The following is a 20708-nucleotide window of genomic DNA, read 5'->3' on the forward strand; positions in this document are numbered from 1 at the left end:
TAGAGATATAACCTGGGGAGTCATGCACACATGGGTGAAGGAAGTATGTGAAGATGGGCAAAACGCTGATCACTGCTGAAATACTGTAACTCACTCTTCTTGTGTACATGTTTGACGATGCCCATAATAGAACGTCAAAAGAGCTAAAAACTGTGTGGCTGTGTATCTCCATGTGGCATGTGTAGCCTGCTGCGGGTGTGGAATCAGCTCAGAGACCTCTGAGTGTGTGTGCAGAGGTGTGTGAGTCCACCATGTGCATGTCTTGTGCAAACTGCAGCGTGCATGCAGCTGGGGACAGCACCTGGGCAGAGCAGGGGGGGGGGAGTTTCAATTCAGTCCAGGCCCCCTCCACACTCACCCCAGCATGCTGAAAAGTGATTCCCCTCATGATCACAGGCCATGGGTGCTTTAGTGTCCCTGTAATCAAGTATGTGAGACTGGGCAGCTGTGTGCCTGAACTTGTGACAGGGTGTGCTGGTGTGTGAACACAGCTGTTTGTGTGTGAGTGTCAGGCACTGAGTGTGGGTGTGTGGGGCGCAACTTGTGAGGTTGGGCAGGGCCCTGGTCCCAAGTCCAGTGGCGGTGGACTCCTCACTCTCCTTTGCACGGTTCCCTGCAGCTCTCCAGCGCCCCCTCCTCGAATCTAGCTGTGTGGAGAGTGGGAGACACCTGTTGGGGGGCTGGGAGTGGCAGAGCCCACCCGGTCCTCTCCCCGCTCTGTCCCCGCCCGCCCTGCCCCGCTCGTGTCCCGCCCCCGCGGCTGCCGCCAGCAGAGCAGTGTGAGCGCACGGCGACCAGAGGAGCGCACCGCGGCAGGAGCGCACAGCTGGGGACCCCGAGCGGGGAACCGAGCGGAAGCAGGGGCCACCCAAGAGGCGGGCGGAGCAGAGGGAAAGCCGTGGAGACGCCGGGGGCAGCGGGTCGCGCCAGGCTGGTGAGTGCGGCCGCAGGGTGCCGGGAGCCACAGAGCGAGCGTCGAGACCCCGTCGTCCCCTGCCCTCCCAGTCCCGTCTCTGTCCCAGGCTTTGCCCCCGCTGCCCTCTATCCTCGCGCCTCCTCGGTTCTAGTCCTCTGCGTCTCGGCGTCTGTTTTCCCCTCTGTCTCTCTGACCCCTCTATTTACTGTTTCACCCTATCTCTTTCTAATCTCTCTCTTCTGTCCCCTGCGGCGTTGGTCTTTCCTGTTCTCTCTCAACCAGTCTCACCAATTATCTCTGTCTCCGTCTCTGTCTTTGGACTGCCTGTCACTCAGGTCTTTGATATTTATCTCTTGCTCCTCTCTCTCTTCCCTTCCCTGTCTCTCTATCCAGTATTTCTATCAATCTCATCTCTCCCCATCTCTGTATCTCCATTCTTGTCTCTGCCTGATATCTCTGTCTCTCTCCATCTTGGTCCCTCTCGGTCTGTCTCTCCTCATCTCTGTCTCTCCTTGTCCCTCTGTCCCATCTCCATTTCTGTGTTCATATCTCCCTGTCATTGTCTCTCTCTGTCAGATCCTCTCGCTCTCCTCCATCTCTCTCTGTTTCTTGGTCCTTGTCACCCTTTTTGATCTGCCTAGTCTCTACCTGTCCTCAGTCAATACCCATTTCTGTCTCTCTGGCTCTGTCTCTCTTGCTTTTTCTACCTTTCTGTCAATCTCTGGGAAAGCGATCTTTCTACCTTTTTCCTTATGGCCACCCTGCACTTCCCTGAATCCATGACCACCTCCCCTTGTGTTGAGGGTTGTGGGGGTACCAGGGCCCAGCACCCATAATTCCCTCCCCAACAGGCGGCCCTTTCCTCGGGGCCCCGCCTGGTGCCAGCACCCCCACCAGCGGGGGGACTGCGCCTGGAAGCTGTAATGGAGGCCCTGCAGAGGCAGCAGGCAGCCCGACTGGCCCAGGGGGTGGGGCCATTGGTCCCTCCCCGCCCACCACCACCAAGGCCTCCCTTGCCTGGCCCCCGGATTCTGCAGGCCCCTGAAGGGGCTCTGGGGGAGGTTGGGGCTGAGGAAGAAGAGGATGCTGAAGAGGATGAGGATGAGGAGGAAGCTGGAGCAGAGGAGGAGGCAGCCAAGGAGAGCTGTCCAGGGACCGGGGGCCCCAGCTCTCCTTCCAACCAGCCCCCTGGACCTCATCCCCACGAGTGGACCTACGAGGAACAGTTCAAGCAGGTAGGACCCCCTCACTGCCAGGCCCTCTCCTCTTCTTCCCGTCAGGGCAAAAGCAGAGCCAGGTGATTAGTAGCCCACCCACGCCCACTGCCCTCTGCAGGATGGGAAGACAGAGACACAGACCTGGAGGGAGACAGTGGAAAAACAGAAGAAGGGAGAGACAGACACCTGGAGACACAGAAAGAAGTAGGCACACACTAAGAGCTGCAGAAGACACCCAGAAACGTAGAGGCTGACAGATTAGAGTTTCTTGGAGAAGCTGGAAGGGAAAGTGGGAGGGGTGTAGGCGCCTTCAAGAATTCTTTTGGGGGGGGGGGGATCTGGGGACTGGAGATTCCAGTGCCAGCACCATCTTACCCTAACATCTTACACATCAAGTCACAAGGTCATATTCCAGTGACAGTGGGGGTGTCCTGGGTTGCCTACTTCTGTCTTTGGTAGCAGAATACAGGTTGCCACTCCTTTGGCAAGCTGATACCCCCCTCATCTGTTCCATGTTACATTCCCCCAATCCAAATCCTCTCCCTGGCCTGAGTTCTATGGGTGACAGTTCTCAGCCTGTGAAGGTCACTACAGGTAGTGTGACTAATGGGCCCCTGTGCTGCTGGGAATGACAAGATCTTACTCATAGGGCCTCATTTGAGGTTCTTCCTCCCTGCGGAACCCATCTGGATGTTATTCTAAGGCACTACTCCAGGCTGTCACTATGAAGGTATACCACAGGGTGGTGACTCTAGGTGTGCTGTTCTGGTGGCGTTACCCATAGGGTGTTGTTGGTCTTGGGTCTTTTCCAGAAGTGTTCATCTGTGGCTAGTACTCTGTGGCATTAGTGTAAAAAGGAGTGTTACTCAGGCTCTGTTACTCTGGAGATGTAGCTCTAGCGACTGTTTCTCCTGTGTATAATACTGGGGGTTACTATTTGGAGAGTGTGTGTTACTTGTGAGCATCCATCTAAGATTTAGGGTTCAGTTCTTGTGGGAGCATAGCTCTAAAGGTGAATTTCAAGGGTTTGTTACTCATGGGTGTTTTTTACTGAGAGTTCTTATTGGGGGATAGAGTGTTACCTATGGGTGTTACTCAGGGATTGGGTAAATGACTTACTGTAGGGATTATTCCTCATGGGTGGTATTTGGGAGATGATAATGGAGCTGGGGCTCCAGGTGACTGGGAATATGTGGGATGATCCCATGGGCCCTTCAAGTCCTGATCCCACAGATCTGGGTGGTGCAGGACCATAGCCTCTGTGACAACCTCTGTAGTGGGCAGCTCACTGTTCCTGGAAGGAGATCAGACCAGAAGGTGGGCTGAGGGGCCCCAGGTTTCAATCCAGGAGATTCTGAGCATCCATCCTGCCTGAGGGAAGGGTTAGAGGCATCTCTGCCCCTCATCCCCAGCCCTGGCACATAGAGAGGTGAATAGCAAGAAGCCCTTGCAGGAATGAACAAGAGTGAATGAGTGCTTCAGATATGTCAGTTTCCTCAGTGTGCACCACAGCCCCAGCCTGACTTCCTCCCTAGGGCTCTGTGCATGTCCTGGAGGACAGGCTGAGCCTCCCAGCTTCCTCTCTTTTCCTATTCCCCAGATGGGTAGTTTAAACTGCGCAGGGTACCACTAACCAGTAGAGGGTCTCTGTATGTATTACAAAAAGGTGCCCCTACTATTCCCAGGGGTGGAGAGCCTAATGTCTGGGAGTTCACATTTCGGATCCTATGTACCCCTTCAGCTGGGGACCCTTATTCAGGGTACAACCTGAGTTGGGGTCCCAAGGGGAGGGGGGTCAGCAGAGCTGGAAAATGACCTCAGTCCTTCCTCAGCTGTACGAGCTCGATGCAGACCCCAAGAGGAAGGAATTTCTGGATGACCTGTTTAGCTTCATGCAGAAGAGGGGTGAGTGGGGTGATGTAAGGGAAGACCCCCACTTAACCAGGTTTGAGGATGGGAGACCTCAGGGTTTAGTTCCCAGGTTGGGTCCTCTCTGCAGAGGCCTGAGTTTGGCAGCACCTATCTTTTGGGCCCCCAATAGCATCTTTAACCTCTGACCATGCCCTCCTCCTCCACCTAGCGATTAATTAGTGGCCAGCCCACTGGCAGGTTAATGAGTGTGGGATCAATTGGGAAGGTGGGAAGAACTGGTTAGGGGCTGGCTTGGGGTGTGGGGTGGTTCCCAGGACTAGGGGGCTGGGAGTGCCTCGGTCCTCTTTTGCTGACCCTTCCTCCAGCCTTGTCTCTCCTCAGTTTCTCATTGCTTCAGGCAGGGGACACCCAATGTACTCTACAGCAGGAAGGACGGGGCTTAGACTAAAGGAAGGACTTTCCAGTGGGTAGCCTGGGGACCATATGAGTTGGGACTGTGGAGGAGGAGGAATTCCTTTCCAGGAATCTCAGAGCTAAAAAAGAATGCAAGAAGGGTCCAGGAGGGGATCAGGGTGAGCGGCAGTCCATCACTTAGGCTTCTCCCCAGATTCATGGGTCGGAAGACTGACTCATTATCTCTCTCTCTACAAAGCTAATTAACTCACTCTGAGCTTGGCCTGATAAGCTGCTAATTAACTGGCTGCACTGCTCCCCCCCTCCCTTAGTGCAGCTGCTGGCCAAAGTCCCTCGGGCCCCCACACCAGGCCCAGCACCCCTTTCCCATCCATTCCTAACCAGAGACCCTGAGTGGGGCCACAGATCCTTCAGCTCCCCAGGTACACCTAGTCCCAGTGTACCCTCCCTGCCCCTTCCTCGAGGTCTCCCCTCCACTGGGGTTTGGGGTAGCTTGGTCTGAGCACACCCCAGCACTCCCTCCCCTCAGGCCCCAAGCTCAGCCTCTCTCGGGTCCCTGCCTCCTCTGCAGGGGGAGGAGGTCCCGCTGGGCCGATAATTTCCCCCCATTAATCAGGCCGCAGCTAATTGTTCGGGTCCAAAGGCGGCAGCGGAAGGGGACGGGATCGGTAAGGAATTAACTGGGGCCCATCGCTCAGCGCAGACAGGACCCTTTGTCAGGACTGGCCGGCGGGGGCGGCGCGGGCTGCGGAGTTGGCGAGCCGAGGCAGGGGCTGCTTTTTCTCCCATCCACCATCCTTGGGTCTCAGGCAGCCACCCCTAGCCGCTGCTTAGGGGAGTCCAGCTCTTCAGCATTGTCAGGAAGTCCTTCCTACGGTCTACCACAGGGGCCGGCAAACTACGTAAGACCAGATTTAGCCGCCTGCGAGATAAGAATGGCTACTGTATTTTTAAATAATGTAAAAAAAAACTAAAAGATGAATAACATTTCCAGATGTGTGAAATTCGAATTTCAGAATCTGTAAATAAAGTTTTATTGGAACACAGTGGCGCCCTTTAAATATCCTCTATACGTAGCCCCTTTCAGGCTCCAAGAACAGAGTGGAGTAGCTCTGAAGAGACCGCTCGGCCCACAAAGCATAAAACATTTGCCATCGGGCCCTTCACAGAGCAAGTTTGCCGACCCCTGGTCTGGCCTCCAGTCCCTCCTGCTACAATGGAGGCCCCACCCCTCCTTTTTCCCCGCCTTTTCCGCGGTCCCGCCCTGTACCCGGGCCTCATCTTGGCAGCGCCTCGGCCAGGCAGCCGACTCCTTCAGTCCCCAAGGATGCCCGCAGACTGGGTCTTGGTCTAGGTGTCCTGACTCTTTACCCAACCCCCGCCAGGGACTCCAGTGAACCGTGTGCCCATCATGGCGAAGCAGGTACTGGACCTGTACGCGCTGTTTCGCCTGGTGACGGCCAAAGGCGGCCTGGTGGAAGTCATCAACCGCAAGGTGTGGCGGGAGGTCACGCGCGGCCTCAGCCTTCCCACCACCATCACGTCGGCCGCCTTCACTCTACGCACCCAGTGAGGCCAGGCGCGCGGGGGTGAGGGTGGGGGGACGCGGGGAACAAGGCGCGGGAGCCGGGGCCTCGGTGCATGGCGAGCCCCCGGGAGAGTGTCCGGATGTGGGGCTTGATCTGCGGGTCCAGCACACCATCCGCCCCTAGGTACATGAAGTACCTGTACCCATACGAGTGCGAGACGCGGGCGCTCAGCTCCCCTGGGGAGCTCCAGGCTGCCATCGACAGCAACCGGCGCGAGGGCCGTCGTCAAACTTACACCGCCGCCGCGCTCTTCGGCTTGGCGGGGCCGCCCCCTCGGGGCACTGCAGCTCCCACCGCGGGTCATGGCCCCGCCCCGCCCGCTCCCACGCCCGGCCCCCGGCCCTCCCAGGGCTCTGCCTCGGGTCTGCCAGCACACGCCTGCGCACAGCTGAGCCCGAGCCCCATTAAGAAAGGTGTGAGGGGGGAGGGGCTCAGATGGGGGGGGGGGTCTCTGGTCTCCGACACCTAGGGGGTTGCTGAAATATAGGGAACATTAAAATGTGGGGACTCTGAAATGTGGGAGGCATTGAGGTATGGGGGAAGTGAGGACTGATGGGGCACTGAGACGGTGCACTCTCTAAAGTTGAAGGGTCCTGAGGTTTGGGATCAATGAAGCCTTGATCCCAAGGCTTGAAGAAGCCTTGAAGCTCTGCAGTATGGGGCTGAATCATTTCAGGTCCTTTATCCAGAGCAGGTCCATTCCACATCTGTCCACCCAGGGTTCCTATTTTCATGTGGTTTGTGCCTCCTGTGACCTGAATTTTTTAACAACGGAGAGCAAGGAAATCCCTCAAAGTATTTTGGACCAACCTAAACGTATATTGGACCTTTGGGGCTCTCCAGCTTCAGAGCGTCTAGGCTGACTCTGCATGGGAATAGAGATTGAACTTGGTGCTTGAGCTTGGGTGACCTCCCTTAGTTCCAGGCCTGGGGGGTGAACCAAATGCAGAGACTGAGTGGATTGGGCCAGGGGAGCTGAATGACCTGTTCTTCCAGAAGAGACTGGAATTCCAACCCCTCGACTGGCACTGCCTGTGGGTCTGGCCTTGGGACCTGCACGAGAGAAGTTGGCACCAGAGGAGCCTCCAGAGAAGAGGGCTGTGCTAATGGGGCCCATGGACCCACCTCGACCTGGTGCACCCCCTGGTTTCCTGCCTCGGGACAAGGTTCCCCTAAGGGGTGAGGAGGGGCTTTGTTGCTGATAGCGCTTTGAGCCTGTGTACCGTGGGAGGACAGACCCATCACCTGATAGGCGTTGGAGGTGGGACAGATAGATCCCATAATAGACAACTGTGTCATTACAGGTGTGGGCTGAAGTAGAATGGGGGCTGTCTATAGGGATGGAGGGGGGAGCTTGTAAGTGCGAAGTCTGATTCCCAAAAATGTGACTCCTCTGCCCCCTCCTGGACAGAAGAGCCGCTGGATGGGCCTCTCAATCTGGCAGGCAGTGGTATCAGCAGTATCAACATGGCCCTAGAGATCAACGGGGTAGTCTACACTGGTATGGGTACTGCAGGCTGTCTATACTGGCATGAGGTCAGGGGTATTTACATTGGCATGGGGATTTTAGACTTTTTCTACTAGCATGAGTTCAGGGATATCCAAACTTGCATGGGTAACATGGGGTTCAGGGGATTGCTACGCTGGCATGGGTTAAAGGGGGTTAAATGGCATGAGGTCCAAGGCATGACCTGTCTGGCATGGGTACCATGGGGTGACTGCCTTGTCATGGGCTAAGTATTACTGTAAATATTTGTTGCTTACTTGTTTGAGGGTATCTGTATCTGTATTGGCATAGGAGCCTCTAACTGACCCAAAGGGCTTGTCCTCTTTGGTTTGTAGCAGGGGTATGTGTGTGGTGTTCTAGCAATTAGGACACTGACTTTTGTTTTATTCTTTGTCCATGCCCTACCCCACTGTGCTTCTGCTTGCCCTCTACCATCTCCTCACCCTTTTTACCAGGCATCCTCTTTGCCCGCCGCCAGCCTGTGCCAGCTTCCCAGGGCCCAACCAACCCTGCACCTCCACCTCCTACAGGGCCTCCTTCCGGCGCCTCACCCTGAGAGCTTCAACTTGGAATGAAGAGTCCCAGACCCTTTGCGGGGGGGGGGGGGGGAGGGAGACACCCCTCCACCTTGATCCTTACAGGGTGCCTACTCTAGGACCCAGCCCTGGGAGGTGACCACTCCCTGCTATGCCATGTGGACTTGAAGCCAAAGAGTTCTGTTTTGATGTTACATCTACCTCATTGCAATGGGAGGGCACCTCCTTCCAGGCCATCTCCAGCAGCATCTACCAAAGAGTTCTGCCCTCAGTAACTCCCATCATCTCCTCACGTGTCCTCATGTGTCCCTGTGTCAATGCCATCTCTAGGACCCTACCTCTCCGAATAGACCTGCTTCTTCTTTTCAGGAGCCAGATGAAGGGTTGGGTTGGGATGTTGTGAAGGAGATGTCCCTCAGGTCACACCTGGATAATAAAGCTGCAGTCCCTCCCTCCCTAGTGACTCTTTTCCTTCTTGTTTGGGTCTGGGGCTTGGGGAGGGATTATGTGGTATACACAGGCTGCTTTGGGGCAAGGGGTTCTCAGAAGGGAAGACAGACTAGCAAAGGTCCATATGAGTAGATAGAGTTCGGTCTCATGAATCAGACTTCCTGGGTTCAAATCACGATTCTGTCACTATATTGCTGAGTGGCCCTTGGCAAGACACTTAATCGCTTAAACCACAGAAGACTCCAAAAGATTATGGTATGTTGGGGGACCTCCCACTGATCTATGGGAATGGACCAATCCTGGAATAATGGGTGTATTTATATATGCAGCTTCGGGGATTGGGGTGGTAAAACCTCTTTGGTACCCTGAAATTAGAAGAAGAAAGGCAAAGGTTATCTTGACAAGCAGAAGCTGGAAGCAAGGGTAAGGCCTAACAGGTGGCCGTTGCCTAGGTAACCAGACAGCGTTTGACATCTTTCATCAGCCCAAGCCAGTTACTTCCGGCACTGCAGGCCTGTGTCGTGACGTCATTTCCTGTACGGAGGGGCGCCAGCGCGCTCTGATCCACCAGGTTTCTCTATTTGGACGGACGTCCCGCCCTCTGACTGCTCCGCAGCTGAGGCGGGGCGGTAGTAGCTATGGCGGCTGTAACCGATGTGCAGCGGCTGCAGGCCCGTGTGGAGGAGCTGGAGCGCTGGGTGTACGGACCCGGCGGGTCGCGCGGCTCGCGGAAGGTGAGCGATCTGGGGTCCAGTGGTCCCTTTATGGGGCCGAGCAAGCGGTCTACTGGCCGGGTCCTCGGGTTGGATGCTTCCGCTCCAGTCCCGTCGCCCGCAGCCGGGCCTTTGAAATAACAAAGGTCCGAGACCTCCCGGAGCATTTCGGATCCTTGGAGTTCATTCCCAAACAGGGTATTACGGGTTATTATTAGGCCCGCTTGAAATGTGCTCAATATGACTAAGACTCCGCCCCTGCGCTCTCAGACAAGTTGGGGAGACTTGACACACTCGAGAAGCTGACTAATGAGTTTCAGTAAGAGCTGAAGTCCACAATGGAAGGGCCGTCATGGAGCCCTGTATAATTAATTGCTAAATGAATTGTTCAGAGAGAGGTCCATAGAACTTAAGAGGAGGCAGAGCAAAGATGCATAAGGAAGGCTGGGCGAGGGGACTGAGAGGTGAGGTTTGAGAGGACCAAGATTAGGAGGGGAAGAGATTGGATACTGGGTATTCCAATGTGGACCCGCGCTCCTTCACACCAGTGACTGAATTTTGACAACTATGAAGTTCAGTTGCCCTACCCTCCCCTTTTTACTCTGGGAAGACCTTTTACTGAAAATGAAGTGTCAGGAATACCCTGGAATTAAGTGCATCAGAGGTAATGATGTCTGTTTTGCACACTTCTTGTGGCATTAGTTGTCACTAGCAGATTGTTCCCCACTTGAGAATTGACTTCTCAGAACATTCTCTCCCTTTGACATCTATGACAGTAACCCTCCTGGTTTTCCTCCTACCTATCTGGCTGCCGTTCCTCAGTCTTGTTTGCCTTCCCATATATGTGACCCTTGAATATTGGCATTCCTCATGCTCTAACCTAAAACCTGGGTGAGATCATTCACTTTCATAGCCTCTCCATCTATTCAGCCCTTTAACATCGGAATTCCTCAACCTATATACACTTAAAGCGTAGGTAGGTTCAGTCAGAGAGGTAGGAACCAGAGAATATATAGTATATACTAGTGCCCCATAAACTCTAAAATAGTTCATTGCCTCCCCAGTCAGACTTGAGACTCCTCAAGGAGTACATGATTATCTCCCCCTTCACATTGACGATTCCCAGAAGGTGGAGTGACATCTCCTTTAATACAAGCGAAGGGGGCAACCTAGATTTCTGGGGCAGAGGTTTGGGAGCCTGAGGGAATGAGGGTTCTTTACCTCTTCCATGACTTGAGAAATTAACTTCCACTCCCCTTGGAATTAACTTCCACTCCCCTTACAGGTGGCTGATGGCCTGGTGAAGGTGCAGGTAGCTTTGGGGAACATTGCCAGCAAGAGGGAAAGGGTGAAGATTCTGTACAAAAAGAGTAAGTGTTTTCATGGGGTGTCTGTCTGCCTGCCCTCCTTCCCATGCCTCTGCTTCCTGGGATCTGGCCCAGGTCATTCAGCGCAGTAGGTCACTTGAGTTGCCCTTTGGGGATAGAGTGTGAAGACATTTCCCTGCTGAAATGGTGAATTAAGGTGTGCTTTCTATTTTGTGGTTAAACTTCAAGCCCATGACAGTGTCCTAAGTTATGGGATAAGAGCTCTGCCTGAAAGATCCCCTTGGTGAAGGAGGGAGAAGGGGTATGGGATTTCCACAGGCAAGGTTCAAAGACAGGAAATTAATTAGGCACTGAAAGCCCCAGGCTTGGCTCAGCTATGCCTTTTTGATTGTGTCAGAGCTAGCAATGTGTTCAGTAACTAGAGATCAGATAAAGCTCTGGCTTGTCTTGATGGCACTGAGGCTGGGGGGCTTCCGCCCTTAGTGAACATAGGTCGTGGGAATACTGAAGGCCCCAGGGTGGTGGAGGCAATTGTGTTCCGAACTCTAAAGTTTCAGGTCAGCCAACAGGTAGTCAGAGAGGAGAGACAGGAAAGTGGGGACCTAGTGGAGGCCTGCTGATGGACACTGAGGGTGTCAGCTCCTCAACCCAAGGCTCTCCCCAAGGTAGACCATTCCCCCAATACCCTTCATTAAACGGATCCCCACTCCCCAACTCTATTTCATTTTCCATCTTTCCTAGTTGAAGACTTGATCAAATACCTGGATCCTGAGTACATTGACCGCATTGCCATACCTGATGCCTCTAAGCTGCAGTTCATCTTAGCAGGTAGTGCTGGACAGTGAGTGCACGTGCATCTAAGGATGTGGATTGTGAGGGACGCTGGGCACAGAGATGGCCTCCCTGCCTGTCCTCTCGTGAATACAGCCCTGGAAACTGTTCTTTGGAATTCTGGCCTGGCTCTGGGCTGAAGCCCGAGCTTGGCCTGTGGTTCTCTAAGAGGCACTGGGTGTGGTATATTGCTGAGCCAGCCATGGTGGGGCTACTCCAGGGTTCTGTCAATGGTCTGCCTCTAGAATTTTCCTTTAGAACCTTCCTCACTTCTGCTCACTAGACAGATGAGCTTCCAGGAAAGGATGGGGGGCAGAGAGCATTACATTTGGGAGAGGAGAATATTGGCATCAGTTTCAACATCTTTCATGTGAGAAAGCTCTGGGATTTCAGAGTTCTAGGCAGGAACTATTGTCTTAGCAATGTCTGCTAATCAGTTAGGCAACTACTCCATGAGGTAGGGTTTGCCAAGCACCTGAGTTTGTTCATTCATTCAAAAGATGTTTAATGATTACCTACGGTGACCAGACTATCCTAGGTGGGAGGCACACAATGGTGAACCGGAACATCCTTGAGCCATTGCTGTGGCTCAGGCATTAATTTCGGGAGATCTCCTGCACTGACTCAAGTCCAGCCTTTTCATCCTTCCCTGTGGTTACTGCCTCTGTGTTTGTCCCTTGTACATGAACAGTTGCAGTCTCTTAAGTCCTCTTCTTGATCCTAGTCTTTCCCTTCTTGCATGTCGTCCAGTGTCATCTTTCCAAAACACATTTCCCATATGCCACTTTGTCTACTTTGGAACCTCAGTATCTTTCTCTCCTTGCTAGGAATAAAGTCCTATATACTTAGCCTGCCATTCCAAGCCTTGTACAGTCTGCTGGATCTACCCTCCCATCCAGCTCTGTTTCCTGTGCTTTCCTTGCTCCAGTTCAGCAAATTGAATTCTTTTTGCTCTACTAATTGACAAACATTCTTGCCTCCAATGTTTGACATAACAGTCCTCCCGTTTGTTTGTTTTTTAAGATTTTATTTGGGGAAGGGGAACAGGACTTTATTGGGGAACAGTGGTGTGTTTTTCCCAGGACTCTCATCAGCTCCATCCAAGTCAAGTTGTTGTCCTTTCAATCTTAGTTGTGGAGGGCACAGCTCAGCTCCAGGTCCAGTTGCCATTGTTAGTTGCAGGGGGCACAGCCCACCATCCCTTGTGGGAGTCGAACCAGCAACCTTGTGGTTGAGAGCCCACACTCCAACCAACTGAGCCATCAGGCCACCCTGGAGCTCAGCGGCAGCTTATTGACTTCATTCTAGTTGCGGAGGGCACAGCTCGCTGGCCCATGTGGGAATCGAACAGGCAGCCCTGTTGCCCAGAGCCCGCACTCTAACCAACTGAGCCACCCGTCCACCCAACAGTCCTCCCTACTTGAATGCCCTTCCCACTCTGCAACCATTGAAATCCCCTGTGCAGGGCCATGTTCTCCTCACTGGACTCGTTACTGTCCCAGCTCTCCAGGAGTTGTAATTGTGCCTCTCAGAACCACTGAGCAGAATCTGTCCAGCAGTCTGCCACATGTCTCCTGTTTCAGACCTTCCCAGGAGCCCTTGGGTGTGGGGACCCAAGTCTGAAGTACTTTGTCTCCTGTGGCCTAGGAGGGGCTCACTGAATTTGTTGATAAAAGGCTAGAAGAAGAGGCCTTCAAGTTAAAACTTGGAGAAAGGTGGGATTTGGAGAAAGGGGGGAATTGGAGAAACTTGGACGCTCCTTGGGCTGAAGATGGGTCGGACCAGAGGCATCCAGGACAGGTGGGAGCAGAATGGGAGCATTGCACCGAGAAGGGGGCAGTGGGCAGAGTAGCTGCCCCAAGCTCCAGGACCCAGCCATGTCCCCTGCCATGTCCTCAGCTCCTTGCATCGGAGTAGCAGTGCTCAGGTTTACCTCACTTTGACTATTTGTGTGTTTATGCCTCAGAGGAGCAGTTTATCCTCTCCCAGGTTGCACTCCTGGAGCAGGTGGAAGCTTTGGTGCCCATGCTGGACAGCAGTCACATCAAAGGTACTTCTCCACTACTCTGCTTGGGGAGGTGGGTAGATGGGCAGGACTTCCCTGTACCTCAGGTTCCCTGGGTTCAGGCCAGGTCTGCTCCTTGTCTTTATCTTTACCTTGGGATATCTGCCTCCTGCATTGGGATTAAAATTGCCAGGGCAGAGAGCTGTTTCAGAACCCCAGGCAATTTGGACCTAAGGACACTCGTATAAGCCCAGCAGCCCCCAACTCTGGGAATTCCTTCTGCCTTTTGCCCCACCCCTCAGCATCTGTCCTTCAGGGTGCTGCAGAGCCCACATTTTGCTGTAATAGTCCTTGCCAGGTATGTGAATGTGTGTGAATTCTTCCTGCCGCACTGCTGAGAGCAGTCCCTGGGCCTGGGTTTTGACAAGCAGACAGTGACTTTAATTGAATCCAGATATCCATCTTGTCTGTCTCTGGAGGTATTTTTCCCAGCTCCCCCTCCCTACCCCTGATCAGCTACCTGCTGAGCATCTGACAGCCTTAAGCTGTGGGCCCAGCATGGTGGCTTTGGGTGTTGGATTCCAGGTGGCCAGCTTAGGGACCTGGTATTCATCCTCAGCCCACCTGCAGGCTCCGTGTTTCCTAGGCCAGGCACACCTTGTCTTGCGGGCTGACAGCAAAGGGACAGATCCCATGATAGGCAAAGCTCTCTTTACCTGGCTCTGCTTACAGCACTGGGGTGGGGGTATAAGGCAACTCGGGGAACCCAAGGTTTTTGTCTTCTCCTAGAGGCCTGTGTTTTCCCCTCCTTTTTGGGTCATAGAGTAAGACTAGGGTGGGCAGTGAGCCCCACCATCACTTCCAGCTGTAGCGGTCGATGAAGCCTGGCATTTGTTTAGCTTCTCCACTCAATACTCTAATCCTGCCGAAGACCTAATAGACTATTGAGCAGTCCCGGGGGAAGGCACAGCATCATCGGGCAGTGTGCGATGTGTTTTACAGCCGTTCCTGAGCATGCAGCCCGCCTGCAGCGCTTGGCCCAGATCCACATCCAGCAGCAGGTAGGGGAGGGGAGAGGACTTGAAGGGAAAGTAGAGGTGGTGAGGTTCCTAGTCCTCACCCCTGCTGCCTGGGAAAACAGCCTCAGGCTCCCCTGGTGTCAGCTCCCAGAGAAACCTAGGGCTTTATCCTCTGTTTTCCATCTGCCACAGAGAGGGGAAGGGACTTGCCAGGTCTCCTGCCTCCCAGAGTAGAGCTATTCTGAGACACCAGAAGGTTGATATTGGGAGGTACCCAAGAATTCCTGGGGATGGTGTGTCCTTGACAATGGATGGGGTAGCTGTTTTTTCATTATTCCCAGGCTCCAGTGTAAAGTTGAAAAGGGGATCAGAAATAGAGGACAGGGGAGAAGGAGACATACACTAGCAGAAATGTTTCCTTAAATGTGTGGTCCATTCCCTCTTCCATCAGCCTTAGGACTGCTCTGCTATTAGGGTACTCCTTTTAGAGCCTCAAGGTGCCCCTTTAGAAACTTGCTCCTTTTGGCTCTGGGGTTAACCATCACCTTTTCTAGGCTCTATAGGGAGTGGGGTTCCTGATGAAGCAGGGAGGTTAGTGGGAAGTGGGGGCTTTAGCCACTCCTTTCCCTGCACACCTTGGCCCCACAGGACCAGTCTGTGGAGATCACCGAGGAGTCCAAGGCTGTCCTGGAGGAATACAACAAGACTGTATCCTTTCTGCTCAGCCAGGCCCCTGAGGAGTGCTGTCCATAGCCCTGTTCTTTTGTTCCATCTCTAGCTCTGTCTCTCTCATCCTGTCCCAATCAGCCTGTCTGTTCCCCTGCTCACCCACCCTTTTGGCAGATGCAAAAATCTCTGCACTACCTCACTCAAACTCCTGTTCTCACCTTGACCTGTGACAAGACAATGCTTCTCTCCAAGCAATTCGTGCAATGGGATGAGCTACTTTGCCAGCTAGAAGCCGCCAAGCAAGTGAAGCCAGCAGAGGAGTGATGGCTGCTTCCCATCCCAGGCCAGCCATGCTCCAGGGCCCTGTGCCAACCTGCCCTTGTAACAGGGCAGAGGCAGTTCTGTATTTATTGGATTCATAGCCTATCTATCTGCACTCAGGTGTGGCCCTGAGGTTAGAGATCTGGCTACCTGAGACTTCCTCACTGCACCCTCTCCCCTCATCAGTGTCTTATTCCAGTGACAATAAACTATAGAGATCACTGGAGGAGTGTGCCGACTTCTTGGTCTATGATGGGGAGGATGGTGGGGTTGGGGGTTGTGGAGGGCAGAGTTGTCAACCTTCCTATGGTTGAACCAGGAGCTATACTTAATCCTGGTCTGGCTTTCTGGTAGGTGTAGGTCTCTCAGAATGAATGGTCTCATTTAATTGATGTGAGTGGAACATTCGTTTATGTATCCATTTATCCCACATTTACCAAGTACCCCTCTAAGAGTCAGATTCCATGCCACGTGGGGAAGACACAGGTAGGGTCTACCTGATCCCTTCCCTGCACAGGCTAGCTGCCAGAGAATCAAAGAGAAGGTCAGTCCCACCAGGTGGTCCCAGAGTCCTTTGGGGCACAGAAGAAAAAGGGATGAAGGAGGCCGCCCTGTAGGTGATAGGCAGGGTCTTTGAGAGCCTAAGGAGCAGCACGTGCAAAGGCAGAGAGGAGCCTTGAAGCTTCTCTCATGTAGTCTTCTAGATGCTATTAGCCGAGAAGGGGAGCCCTGAACAGGTTCTGATGCAGGGGTTTGGGGGGAAAGGGGAGTGGGGGGGCGGTAGGTTAGGAGAGGGAGGGACCATGATAAAAAGCAGAAAAAGTGTTTGCTGCCCCCTCGTGGTCTCGGAGTGCTGTGGCTCCAGGCCCCTTTTCAAAGGCCTGTTCTTTACTCCACCTGCGCGGTTTTACTGGTATCTCAAATTCAGCGTGTCCGAACTAAGTCTGGAAACGGAGACATCCTAGACTCTTCCTTCCTCCTCTGTCCAAATAGTCGCCAGCCCCTTACCACAACTACCTCCTAATATCTCCCAACTTAATTTACTCTTCTCCATTCCCACTGCCATTTGTCTAGTCCATGCTTTCAACAAATCATTTAACAAATATTTAAGCGCCTGTTATATGCCTGGCACCGGACGAATCTTCGTGGACACGTCTCCGGGACCAGGGCCCTGTGCCAACCTAGTAACAGCACGGAGGCAGCTCTGTATTTATTGGATTTACAGCGGCCTGGAGTCACCAGAGGTTGCGGCCCGATTTCCCCATCCCACCCCCTCCTGCGCTGCAGCCACAGTGAACTGTGCACACGAACTTGTTGGGCCCCTGATGGAAACCCGCCGTGGCTCGCCAGTGCCCACAGAATGAGGTCGAAGCTCAGAACTCGGTGACCAAGGCTCTCACCCATGCAGCAGCTGCCACTCGAAACGGAACCTCTTGCTCCTGTGCAAAGTGAAACCTGCAGTTTCGGTGTGTTCAGCTGGTAACGCCAGCCCAGCCATCCTCTAAGGGCCAAGTCCTCCCCAGTCTTCGGACGCGGGACTGCTCTGATGGCTGCTCCTCTTCTCCGCAGGACTCTATTCGCCCCAATAGGGGTGCCCCCTCCCCAGGGCGGTACAGCGGGTGGTGCGAGTGTGTTCTACGTCCCCGTGGCGGCAGAGCTCACTCCTAGACTTCCTAGTTACACGTTTTCCCGCGGAGGCCCGGCGGGCCCCGCCCCCACCCGGCGTGCGCGGCACCGCGGCCTCGGCGCGCTCCCGGCCCGCGCGCCATCTTGGCTCTGGGTCGAAATTGAGGCGGTTGCCGCCGCCGCGGTGAGAGCCGGAACCCTGCGGGGTGGAGGGGCGCCTGGTGGGCGGGGGGACAGTAGAGATCGGCTCCTCGGCCGCTGCGGCCGACCGGACACTGGGGGCGGCCGGTAGCGATGGAGTCGGCCGAGGCCCGGGGGCCAGGCGCATGTAGTAGCCCAAGCAACTCTCCGCGTCTAGTCTCACCTCCCGAGTTTCTGAGTGACCTGGGTTGGGGGAATGACCCCGGGAATCTCCGGTGAGGGATGCTCGGCCCTGTCCTAGGGATTCCGGCGCCGGGGAGGGCGTCAGTTCTGTCTTTGAGAGCATTTGTTTGGGTGCGGGCTCTTATCTCTGGGGGTTTGGGGTATAGGGGCTTGGCCCTATCCTCTGGAAGCACGAGGTGAGAAGGCGATGACCCTGTCCTTGGAGAGCGCGGGGTGAGGAGTACTCAGTCTTGTTCTCAGGGAGTCTGGGGTGAGGGCCAGACCCTGTCGCAAAGAGCCCAAGATGAGGAAGGCTTGGTTCCCATCCTAGGGAACTCTGAGGGGGCTTGGCCCTATCCCAGAGAGCCCCATGTTTGGGGAATTTGGTTCTCTCCCGGGGACTCCAGGGTGGAGGGAGGGTTATGGCCCTGTCCAGGGGAATGGGAGTTTATGGGATATATTCCCTTCCTAGGGTGAAGCATGCATGGCCCCTGTCCTGAGAAGCTGAGAGAATGGGGATATTGACTTGTTCCTGGGAAGTCTGGGATGAGGATGGGCCATGTCCTGGGCAGCCAGGGTGGGGGTGGCCTGGGGCACATTGCCTAGCATTCATTCATCTGACACTTCCCTGCAGTGGCACTGAGATACAACAGCAAGCAGAATGGAGCACTACCGGAAAGCTGGCTCGGTGGAACTCCCGGCACCTTCTCCGATGCCCCAACTACCTCCTGATACCCTGGAGATGCGGGTCCGAGATGGCAGCAAAATCCGCAACTTGCTGGGGCTGGCGCTGGGTCGGTTGGAGGGAGGCAGCGCAAGGCATGTGGTGTTCTCGGGTTCTGGCCGGGCTGCAGGAAAGGCTGTCAGCTGTGCTGAGATTGTCAAGCGGCGGGTACCAGGCCTGCACCAGCTTACCAAGCTGCGCTTCCTGCAGACTGAGGACAGCTGGGTACCAACCTCACCCGACAAAGGCCTAGATCCCCTCACAGTGCGCCGACATGTGCCTGCGGTGTGGGTACTGCTCAGCCGGGACCCCCTGGACCCCAATGAGTGTGGCTACCAGCCCCCAGGGGCACCCCCTGGCCTGGGCCCCATACCTAGCTCCAGCTGTGGCCCCCGACCCCGAAGAAGGGTTCGAGACACCCGGTCCTGAAGACCCGCAGAGCAAGCTGCGCTCCAGGCCTGAATGTCTAGGATGACTGTGCCTTCTCTGAGAAGCCTCTGTAACTGCTCAGCATCTCCAACAAGACTGGAATCCACAGAAGTGGGCCTCCCGATTCTGCTTTCTTTTCCCTCTGGCATGTGGAAGGGGCTGCTATGAAGAGTTACAGGTGTGGGGTCTGCCGGGTTCTGGGTTGCTTAAGAAGGGCTTACTCTGCCTTCCTTCTATAGTGCCTCTGACCTGCCTTCTGACAGAGGTCCAGGGAGTGGGTTAGGAAATAAAGAAGATTCTGCCTGTTTGATGAGCCTCCCTCTGTTCGACCTATTTGTGTGGAGGTGGGATTAAGGGAGTGGCAGTCTGCCCTGGTCCCCCAGGAGCTCACAGGCTGGAGACAGGAAGGGTAGGCTCAGGCTAGTGCTGAGAAGATCTAGAGTCATTAAGAAACCTCAAGCAGTAACCTGACTGATTCTAGACCTGGGTGGCTGTCTGCCACATGCTTTGGGTTGGTTTAGGGATTCTGCCAGGTCAGACATTTTTCTCTGTCTGCAGCATATTATAGTGGTTAAGATCATAGTCTTGGGCACCAGACTGCCTGGATTTGAATCCTGGTTCTGCTTCTAGCTTATTGGCAAGATACTGTTTTGTAACCTTGGGCAAATTACTGCTCTGTGCCTTAGTGTTTTCATCCATAAAATGATACAGTGCTTACCTCAGAGGGTTGTTATGAGGATTGAATGTAGAAATATGCACATATAACTCTTAGATACCACCAGGGCATACAGTGCTATATAAATGTTAATTGTCTAATTATTAATGACGCAGCTTACAAACATGCTTTTTCTTGAAAACATACCTCACTCCCACATCTTCCCTCCAGGTCTGCTTGCCTTTTTACCCCTTGCTGATCCTTTTCTGTCGAACCTTGGCCTTAGGCTCTTAGATTCACCATGGTCAGGTCAGGCATGAGGAGAGGTGAAGATTGCAGTGGTAGGGACCAGAGCAGGATTGTGGGTGGTGGTGGACTCAGTGAAGAGTGGAGTCAATTGGGTCTCCCACTGGGTTTTCCTAATTTTTAAATTTGTTTCATTTTTCTATTGCAGTTGATATATTAGTTTCAGGTGTACAGCATAGTGATTAGACATTTACATAACTGACGAAGTGATCCCTCCGATAAATCTTCCCACAGGATTTTGAGGTCTTCACCAATGTGTCCAGTAGACTGGGTGTCCAGTCACCAGGAAAGCACAAAGTTAGGGCTCTTTTGAGCTCGTGTTGTAGCAGGGTGGGCTCAGCCATTTGAGTCTTGTAGTGATTGGCTGAGTCTGGGAAGGAGGGGTTGAAAAGTTGGGGAAGATGGAGTTGGGGGACTGGTGGCCTCACTAAGGGCTTATATCAGGGATGAGGGGACTACAGGGCCAGCCGGCTGTGGCCAAAACTTCGACTACTACATCATCTTTTGCTTTCCAAAGTAGGGTACCCAGAATGATATGGAAGACTCTGAGGGAGGGGCAGGTGATGGAGAACCAGGGGGGTATTAGGAGACAGGAAACCCTCTCAGCAGCTGCCCAGCCAGGCCTCTCCAATACAGAGGGTCATGGAGCACCCAACACACCCCTAGAGGCTGTGGGGGAGACTCAGGTGTGTTGCTACCAGCCACTGCCTGACTTCTCCCATTCTCTTTGTGGCTAATTCAGTTTTTGCTCCCCCCCAGCCTCTGCATATTGCCTTTTTGCTGAGCATCTCCACTGATGTGTCTCCTACCAGCAACAGCTTTCCAAGTGTCATTAGTCCCCAGAGCTTTGGGGCCAGGCTGCTTGTAGACAATTGATCTTTGTCTCAGCATCCCATCCTGATTAGCCTACTGTGTCCAGGGTGGATTGAGCACATGGAATAAGCATGATGACCTGCGCTGAAGGAATGATTCAGTATAAGGTGTCATCACAAGCTCTGGGAGTCCAGGGAGAAGCTCCCAATTGCGTAGCCTGTCAAGGCACCACCTGGGATCTCCAGGATGATGGCAGGAGTAGTATGGAGGGAAACTGTGTTGGGGTCAAAATCCTTTGGGAAGAACAGGGTCTGCAACTCAGAGAATCAGGAAATAGGCCACAGGCTGAGGGAGGGATGGCTAGTGATTCTGGGGCTTTTTCCCTCCTTGGCCTCTACAGGGCCC

The 20708-nt window shown here is 54.0% G+C and overlaps 3 protein-coding genes across 8 annotated transcripts; all 3 read left to right on the forward strand.

The window, feature by feature from the left end:
* Positions 1-801: 801 nt before the first annotated feature.
* Positions 802-9025, forward strand: ARID3C (AT-rich interaction domain 3C). Of its 3 annotated transcripts, XM_019734751.3 has the most exons (8): positions 802-934; positions 1768-2151; positions 3966-4038; positions 5805-5988; positions 6132-6421; positions 7005-7187; positions 7420-7509; positions 7971-9023. In XM_019734751.3, exons 2-8 carry the CDS (start codon positions 1840-1842, stop codon positions 8069-8071), a joined length of 1233 nt encoding a protein of 410 aa, XP_019590310.3. In that variant the 5' UTR covers positions 802-934; positions 1768-1839; the 3' UTR covers positions 8072-9023. The 3 variants fall into 3 exon arrangements, with proteins under 3 accessions (XP_019590310.3, XP_074186757.2, XP_088649665.1); XM_074330656.2 differs by lacking the exon at positions 7420-7509 and having other exon boundaries at positions 7971-9025; XM_088793539.1 differs by lacking the exon at positions 6132-6421 and having other exon boundaries at positions 7971-9024.
* Positions 9026-9072: 47 nt separating this feature from the next.
* On the forward strand, positions 9073-15608 carry DCTN3 (dynactin subunit 3). The gene is made up of 7 exons (XM_019734657.3): positions 9073-9235; positions 10500-10584; positions 11284-11370; positions 13340-13423; positions 14381-14439; positions 15046-15105; positions 15301-15608. Exons 1-7 carry the CDS (start codon positions 9140-9142, stop codon positions 15388-15390), a joined length of 561 nt encoding a protein of 186 aa, XP_019590216.3. The 5' UTR covers positions 9073-9139; the 3' UTR covers positions 15391-15608.
* A 606-nt stretch (positions 15609-16214) lies between these two features.
* Positions 16215-18837, forward strand: RPP25L (ribonuclease P/MRP subunit p25 like). Of its 4 annotated transcripts, none has more exons than XM_019734698.3 (2): positions 16215-16853; positions 18011-18837. In XM_019734698.3, the coding sequence occupies exon 2, from the start codon at positions 18038-18040 to the stop codon at positions 18527-18529; it is 492 nt and encodes a 163-aa protein (XP_019590257.1). In that variant the 5' UTR covers positions 16215-16853; positions 18011-18037; the 3' UTR covers positions 18530-18837. The 4 variants fall into 4 exon arrangements, with proteins under 4 accessions (XP_019590257.1, XP_019590229.1, XP_019590248.1 ...); XM_019734670.3 differs by lacking the exon at positions 16215-16853 and adding an exon at positions 16979-17197; XM_019734689.3 differs by lacking the exon at positions 16215-16853 and adding an exon at positions 17242-17429.
* The last annotated feature ends 1871 nt before the right edge of the window (positions 18838-20708 follow it).

This window comes from Rhinolophus sinicus, chromosome 16 (assembly GCF_057876585.1).
Source record: "Rhinolophus sinicus isolate RSI-liver-muscle chromosome 16, RSI-T2T, whole genome shotgun sequence".
In the NCBI taxonomy this organism is placed as follows: domain Eukaryota; kingdom Metazoa; phylum Chordata; class Mammalia; order Chiroptera; family Rhinolophidae; genus Rhinolophus; species Rhinolophus sinicus.

Bases quoted from the DNA above. Each gene is read 5' to 3' on its own strand.
- ARID3C (XM_019734751.3), top strand. From the start codon at position 1,840: ATGGAGGCCCTGCAGAGGCAGCAGGCAGCCCGACTGGCCCAGGGGGTG. The intron at 7,188-7,419 runs GTGAGGAGGGGC...CCTCCTGGACAG, and splicing joins GGACAAGGTTCCCCTAAGGG to AAGAGCCGCTGGATGGGCCT. The intron at 7,510-7,970 runs GTATGGGTACTG...CCTTTTTACCAG, and splicing joins CAACGGGGTAGTCTACACTG to GCATCCTCTTTGCCCGCCGC.
- DCTN3 (XM_019734657.3), top strand. From the start codon at position 9,140: ATGGCGGCTGTAACCGATGTGCAGCGGCTGCAGGCCCGTGTGGAGGAG. The intron at 10,585-11,283 runs GTAAGTGTTTTC...CATCTTTCCTAG, and splicing joins GAAGATTCTGTACAAAAAGA to TTGAAGACTTGATCAAATAC. The intron at 11,371-13,339 runs GTAGTGCTGGAC...TTTATGCCTCAG, and splicing joins GCTGCAGTTCATCTTAGCAG to AGGAGCAGTTTATCCTCTCC.
- RPP25L (XM_019734698.3), top strand. From the start codon at position 18,038: ATGGAGCACTACCGGAAAGCTGGCTCGGTGGAACTCCCGGCACCTTCT.